The sequence below is a fragment of the Nymphaea colorata genome, chromosome 2 (assembly GCF_008831285.2).
Source record: "Nymphaea colorata isolate Beijing-Zhang1983 chromosome 2, ASM883128v2, whole genome shotgun sequence".
Classification (NCBI taxonomy): domain Eukaryota; kingdom Viridiplantae; phylum Streptophyta; class Magnoliopsida; order Nymphaeales; family Nymphaeaceae; genus Nymphaea; species Nymphaea colorata.
The window spans coordinates 2,792,649-2,800,526 of record NC_045139.1 but is presented as its reverse complement, the minus strand read 5'-3'; the positions used below and the strand labels follow the sequence as shown (position 1 = coordinate 2,800,526).

General features: G+C 36.7%; 1 protein-coding gene across 1 annotated transcript; it reads right to left on the bottom strand.

Annotated features, from left to right (window-relative positions):
- Nucleotides 1-4,834: 4,834 nt before the first annotated feature.
- LOC116249252 (zinc finger protein VAR3, chloroplastic-like) lies at nucleotides 4,835-7,228 on the bottom strand. Its single transcript, XM_031622473.1, is given in 2 exon segments — nucleotides 4,835-5,596; nucleotides 5,598-7,228. Coding segments are annotated over 2 exon segments (813 nt in total). The 5' UTR covers nucleotides 6,330-7,228; the 3' UTR covers nucleotides 4,835-5,515.
- Between the last annotated feature and the right edge of the window lie 650 nt (nucleotides 7,229-7,878).

Genomic DNA, 7,878 nt, shown 5'->3' with positions numbered 1-7,878 from the left:
AATTCGAGGGGAAAATAAATCCCTGTGGAACCAACTGTCACTTATGCCCTTATCTTTCTCAGTAATGCCGTTCTCTTTTCTTTGCTGAGAAATATTTATTTTAGTCCGTTACTTTACAGCTTATCTTGAAAGCACCCATATTAAAATATTAAATCAGCGGTACATCATTCTTAAAGTGCGGAAAATATAAACCTCACGGCTAAAAGTTTGTCACTTTTCTTAATTTTCCACTACAAAATTTCCGAAACTTTATACCTTTTTTAGGAAACTGATAAATCTCTTCTTTATTCTGACAACACAAAAAATTGTACCTTAAAACTATTGATACTTTTAATCTCATGTTTGATAGCTGAGAAAAGTGTCACCATTTTCCGAGCTAATCCGGCACTAGACTAGGGGGCTTTGGTTCGACGGATTCTCATTCACCTATGAATCTTCATAGTTTCGGTTCCAACTTCAAAAAGAATATGAACTAAGACATACAATCTCTTAAAAACCTCTTTTATAAGCTCTTGAAACTATCTCATAATTTTTAATACGAAATGAAACTTTTCAAAGTGAGGTGTTACAAATTGTATCCTCAAACAAGATTTCTAATTTATACCTACTCTCATATTCTATTTGAAAATAAATTTTTTCATTTTCTAAATTTTATATGTTCCCACATTTTGCATTTATTCACATAATTAGATTACAAAAAACAGTTTAAGACACTAAGAAACTTAATTAGAGCACATATTTAGGCAAATAATAATATGAGGATCCTGTCAACCTGAAAGACAACTTATTTTGGACAAGTTTTACTCGGTATGTTTTCTGAAGCTGTCCCAATCAATCACCATGAACCATGGGCACCAAAAAAAATGTCGCTGTTGGGTAACCTAACTTAACATGTGGATCATCCAGAAAATCTGAAAAGGTAAGCATGTTTCTTGAAATTTGGTCTAAAACGGGCGTTCCCTGTGAAATTTATTTATTTATTGGTTTTCTGCTTTTTGAAAAATTATTGAGGAGTTTCGGTAGCGCGCAGACTGGAAAGTCTACCATACCATGTCCCCAAGGAAGACTCAAGCGGTGCTTCTGGATGCAACATTTCTTGTGAAAAAATTAAACCTTCTTTTTGGGGGAGTTTAAAGGCCTTGAATTTTGATTATAGAATTAAAATTCTAAAATCAAAATTTTAACTAAAATTGAAATGAAAAATTTAGTTCTAAATCCTTTTTATGTTTGATAGTCTCTAAGTTTGATTCCAGAATTGATGAATCAAAACTATCATGACAGGTGTCCTAAAAAGAGATTGAAATAATTTTATAATTTTGGAATCATAGTTCCACCTCTAGGGTAGAATCGCGATTTTAGAATTTTGATTGAAGAATGAGCCTATGATTCAACAATTAAAATTCTTTGTTTGATGACACAATTTTTGCATCATAAAAAATAAGAACTTTAATTCTAGAATTCAACAATTCTGGCCTTATCAAAGCCCCCCTTAAGTTAAATGGCAATGTAACTCAAATTTTCATATAACTGGAATATATCTGCAAGAATTAAATGGTAATCTGCAACATTTATCTTTTTTCCAATTTTAAAAAGTTTGATGCTAGAATGTTTGACATATACACGTGGTAGGCAGCCAGTCTCTGTTTCAAATCTCTAAGGCACCAGCCTTTGCACAAGCCAAAAGCATGCCTAAACTTTGGGGTGCAGGTGAATGGCAATGTGGGTTTTATGCCCCATGCAAGAGACAAAGACATTGAGCTTAGGCTAGTTCAAACCCTAACTAGAGAAATACAACTCTTGTTGTTCATACCAATTATAAAGTCCAAAGAAGCATTACTTTGGAGCTAGTTTTAGATGAAAATTAAAGAAAAGAGAAAAAAAAAAGACATTAGTTGCATTCATATAAACTTTGATTTTGACAATTGGGAGTTGAGATGGCTGAACATATTTGTGTACCGACAAGATGACCCAATAAATTGACAATCACTAGGGTTTATGACATCACTTTGAGAGAGAGAGAGAGAGAGAGAGAGAGATTTTAAAGAGGTCAAATGCTGGTTCCCTTTCCCTTTGCTGCTGGGGTCTATATCTGCTTCAAGATTTGGAGAGTCAAACACTCGCCAATTAGAGTACCATACATCTACCATTTGCAGTTTAGAGGAACAATGCACAAAGGAATTGAACTATTATCGGATTTTCATTGGCCTACCAATCCGACAAGCTACACTGTGCCAATGACGTTAATGACTCAAACGATATGATCCATTTCCATTGATTCAAACTGTAAGATCCATTTTAAGTGAAAAACTTATTGAATTTGACAACCAAAACACTATTTAAATTTTAAACTCTATTTTTTGTCTTTGAATATGAAAGGAGGAAGAATACAGATATTAGAGATTATTGAGTAGCTGACTACAAGTTTATTTTTTTAGATAAAGATTTGCCTTACATTGAACTTTGTCTTTATCTATGTGGAAGCGCTTTGTCTTATAGTACAGTTGTTACATGTTTGGATTGTATTGACACTTTCTTGTTGTAGTACTCCTTTATTGCAAGTTTGGATTGTATTGGACTCATTTTGCTTTCAATAACAACTACTGGTTTGATGGGTCAATTAACTTATCTTTCGGTTGAGATGAGCGAGAGAACTACTGCCCGCCCGACAAAGAGTTGAATCTTCCACACAACCTTCTTGTTACAGGGTACACGATATGATTTCAGTGTTTTGGGATGCTTCTTCTACTATGCTTCAACTTGCGTATCAGTGACCTTACTTTTGCAACATAGGATGTTGACACCATTGATATTCAAAATAGAGCCCGTGCACTCCCAAAGGGCATTTGGTAGCTAAAAAGATGTTACCAAACATCCTCTGAATGAATCCACGAGGGTGAATTTTGAAATTTACTAAGCCATCAATAACAATCTTTTAATTTAAAGTCGTTTTTGGACTAAGTTTAACCATCTTGATGCTACTAAACAAACCTAGACTCAACCTAAGTTTGCATTTTTGACATAGTAGACCAAGACTCATAAAAAGAGTACTTTGCCTCCTTTTCTTAATAGTAAAATGCTCCAATTTAAGGCCTTTCTAATAATTAAGATCACACAACCTGTTTGGATCATGGTAAAAGCAGGTTGTGACCCAGAAGCCAAGTGAATAGCGAGTCATTCATGTTATTGAGTATATATATATATATATATATATATATATATATATATATTAGTCTTTTTTTATTTCCTTGGAACCAGTCATATATTGAAAGGTGACTTGGTTACGCTTACTATAGATGGGTTCTTGATTTGGTGGAGGGATGTTATACTATTGATTGATTAGTGTGCAGTTGACTTGGACCAAAAAAATAATGTTCGGTTGGTTCCATCTAGTCTACTCGATACTTACGAAACTAATCTTTCACAGCAAAAAATCCTTCACCAAAATCCAACGAGTAAGTAAACAACGTCTACAAAAACGTGGTAAGAGGAAACTCTAGCAAGATGGTAGAAAAGAGAACCACTTATTAAACATCACACATGCCATTGACATAGTTTCTCGAAGGGCGAAACCAAAAATTTTTCAGCCAAAGTTTTTAAATTTTGACTCTGGTCAAAATATCATTTTTGAAAATTTTTATATAAGACAAATAAAATTTTTTAAAATTTATGTAAATTTAAAAATTTTTTGAAATGGGTCATGGCTCATGGCCCCCCTTGGCTCCGCTCCTGTTTCTCAAGGCTGCCACTTCAAGTGGAGAAATAAACCAGGATAAAACATGCCATGGATGAAAAGTCTCCAATCGTCAAACACGCATAGGCTGAAACAAAATGATCCAACTGAAAAAGAAACCAGACCAGACCCATTTGCATCCAATATTAATTGCATTCTTTTATGAAATTAGTTGATTCGTAAACGAAAAGAGAATGGTTTATTAATTCCTTTCTTTTAGTGTTTACACTGGCAAGATGGCAACTAACAGTCAAAGAATCGCAGGTATAACGAGAACCATAGGTGGAGATCCAGTCCTACTTTTGATGAGTATATTTGGAAACAACAAACAACTGGGGGTCAACCGACGATTTTTTTCAGGGTTAGGCCAAACGGTCCAATGAATTTATTTGGTTAGCACCAAACTAAACCCGAATAAAAAATACATTATGCAATTAATTTTTTTTTAATTTTGTTAATGTATTTTTTTTTTTTTTATTAACTGGGGTGGGGTCACTGTCTAGATGAGCCCTCCCTCGGTCCCTAAACAGTAGGGATTTTAATGCAGCTTTTAGGAAGGTGCATACCAGAAATCAAACAAACTCATTGTCATAACAAATAAAGCTTCTTCTCTTATTAAAATCTTTTGGGTAAAAAAAAATCTAGGATTAAAGTGATATAACTATGGCCTTAGGGAAAGGTAAAAAAGTTATGTAGCCAACTAGTCAAGTTGGGATTAGGTGGTAGTTGAGTGGGTAGACAAGTTTTACACTATGTTTATGTTTGGATGGTGGAAAAGGAAAGAACAATCAGTGTTTGGATAGAGGGAAATGAAAGAATAATCAATGTTTGAATGGAGGGAAAGGGAAGAACAATCCAGGGAAGGATTGTTCAGTTTAATTAATTAGAAAGGAAAAGAAGAAAACGAACGAATCCCGCCAAAATTGGAGGAATTGGGATTTAGGAAGGAAAGAAAACTCTGCCTCCTTTCTACCGTCTAGAACCCTTCCACCCACCAGTCGGCAATTCCATCTCTTCAGTTTCTCTAGTGGGAGTGCACGTTTTAGACCTCTATCTTTCTCTGCTCCAAACGATTCTCTCTATCTCAAGGTATGGCGTTGTGTGCATCTTTTTTATGCTTTTTGCTGTTTCCTAGGCTTTCTTCTTTTCTGTTATGTTTCGCTTTTCTTCCAATTTGGGGCCGAATCAAAGAAACTGTGGTGTGGTATCCTGCTGGGCCTGCTATCTTCATGTCCCTGTGCCTGCTATCTTCACGCCCCTGTGCAAGGCAGTAACATTTTCATGACAGCCGTCTTTCCAGTGGAGTCTTCCTCTTTCTCACGACAAATCTGTTGACACCTTTCCTCATTGGCATGATTTCAGGAAAGTCTTCATCAGGTATCTTACTCAGTTCAGAAATATCTTTTATCTGAGCAACTCTTCTGAACCACCTCTCAGCCTTCGCTTCCTCAACGGATCAGGTTCTAACTGCAGAACCTTCCAAACTCTTTCCTGTGAACAAACCTTTGTTCCCATTTTCATGAGCATTGCCAATTAAATTCTGAGTTTGCTTGATCTGTGAACTTCCATTTTGCCCACGGTGTCCTTGATTCATAGATGAACCCTTCAAAATTGTCTCTGTGGATCCATTAGTATCACAGACGTTGCCCTGCGTTGTTAGGCCTCGTTGGTCTTTTGGCATAACTTTCTCGACATTGACAGCATGCTAGAACTGGATGAATTTGCACCAGTCACATCCGTGCTACTGCTATTTGATGCTTCACTTACAGCCTTGTCCTTAGCAAACTAGTCCGGTGGAAATGGAACAAATGGAACAAAGTTAGAGTTGTTGGCTTGCTCCATTGCAATCCGCCGTTTGTACTTTGTACTGTGGGGATGTCAACGAATGATCCTTTTTCTTACTAATAACAAAACGGTTCTCCCCTTTCCTAAGTGGCATTATCTCTGGAAATTCATCATCTGGAATTGCACTGGCCAAGTCGCTAACATCATGCAGCTCCGCAACTTTCTTGAACCACCTCTCCGATGAATCAGATGACTCAGACTCAACCTTCCCAGACAGTTCCCCTGATCCAGATGATGCATCAAAGTGACCTCTCGCTCCCACATTTCCACGGGCAGAAACATCATCTATCCCACCAACTGGAATGCCATCTCTGTTTTGATCAGCTACTTCCAGGTTAGACTTAGGAGAAGCATTCATTGGTTCATTAGGAAGAGGTGTAAAGGGAAGATGCCCACAATCATTTCCCACCTCAGCCAACCTACTCCTAGATTCATATGGTGATGGTGATGGAGAGGATGGTCCAAGAATTTTGTCCAGAATTTTCCCCACAGACCCATCATTCTGATGTATGTTTTCTTCAGCAAAGCCACCATTACGCAGGTTCCTCCTGTATTGAGCATTTGCCAGCCTTCTTTCAAGTGGTGTTTTTCTAGTGCTAACCATAAACCTGTTCACCCCTTTCCTCAAAGGCATGATCTCAGGGAAATCATCATCAGCAACTGCGCTACTAAAATCTGAAGCATCATTCAGTTGCGAAACCTTACTAAACGACCTCTGTGCTTTCACATCATTCATGAGATTGAGTCGTTTCATTGAGAATTTTGTTTTCCTTCAGGTAGTGTGAGCTGATGTTTTCTGGAGATCCAAGTTTTTCAACATTGTGATCCACCTGCATTTTCATAGTTTGTGATTTACGTCTCTTTTTTTTCGACACTTTCTCATTATTTTAGCCGATACATGTGATGCAGAAGCTTCTGCAATAATTTCTCTGCAATCTTGCTCAGTAGAAGAGTAATTAGCCTGTTCTTTCTTAGTTGGTGCTTCTTTCATTACCTTAGTTCCTATTTAATTTTTTTTATGAATGACCTTTTTTCCATTGCACACTCCCTTAGCCAAATCAATCATCTCATCCACCTTTCTCTCCTAGAAGCAGTTTTTTCTGCAACCCCGAGTATGCAGTCAGGGCTTAATCCTAATAAGCAGCCATGCTTAGCTTGTTCAACTTGTTTACTACCCCTGATTGCAGTAGTAATCCCATCCCCATACTCTGTTAGACAAGCAGGCTCATTAAATGTGCAAGAGACTCGAGCTATGCAGTTTGTAATAATTTGCAGGTGATTTAACTGCAACAGAAAAAAAAAATCTCAATTACCATGCTCCATCTTTCATCCAGGAACTCATTAACAGCTATAGCATTTTGAGCATATGTTGCATGAGATGCCCAGAAACCCCAAATCCACCATGGATGGATATCATCTGACACATGATAGAGTTACAAAGTTGAAGCTCGGTCTCTCCAAAAGATGCCCTAAAAATTTGGATAAAAAATTAAATTTGTACTAAGGTAATGAAAGAAGCACCAACTAAAAAATATCTCTTTCTTTCTTCCATTTTACAGATCTTCTGCAATTCGCAGATGACTGACTCTTATCCTGAAAAGCTATTCAACAATTGAAGTTCCTTATAATATCTTGACGTTTTATGGTAACATTTCTACAGGGCAATAGCAAAATAGTGCATAGATGTCCATCTACAAAGTGGGGAGCACATAACATTTACTTCACATGACCTTGGTGGTTCAGTCATTACGAATCCACCAACACCATTTTATCGCCAAGCCAAAAGCGTTCAAGCTTCTTTGGCAACACATTAGAAAATGTAGCATATATCTGGTTCCAAGCTGCTGCAGCAATGGCAGCAGTAGGATAAATGACACTCTGGCTTCGCACCACCTGTGGATAAACAGAGTTGCAGATGTGGGGAGCACATGCCCCCTAACTTCTTGTCGTGCTATAGAATTCCTTCCTTCAATCGTACTCTCTCTCTCCACACACACACACACACACACACACACATATATATATATATATATATATATATATATATATATATATATATATATATAGAGAGAGAGAGAGAGAGAGAGAGAGAGAGAGAGAGAGCATAAGTTGTTTTCAGCATTTTTCCATTCATAAAAACAATTTAATTTTATGTTAAATATGAGTTTCTTTGCCGTTGTATGGAAGCCAGTAATAGAGGTACCTATTTTTCTTTTCAGCAATTTAAGTATTATTTTTTTATAATCAAATTTTTATGTTAAATATGAGTTTCTTTGCCTTTGTTATCTTCTTTGTGCTTTTTA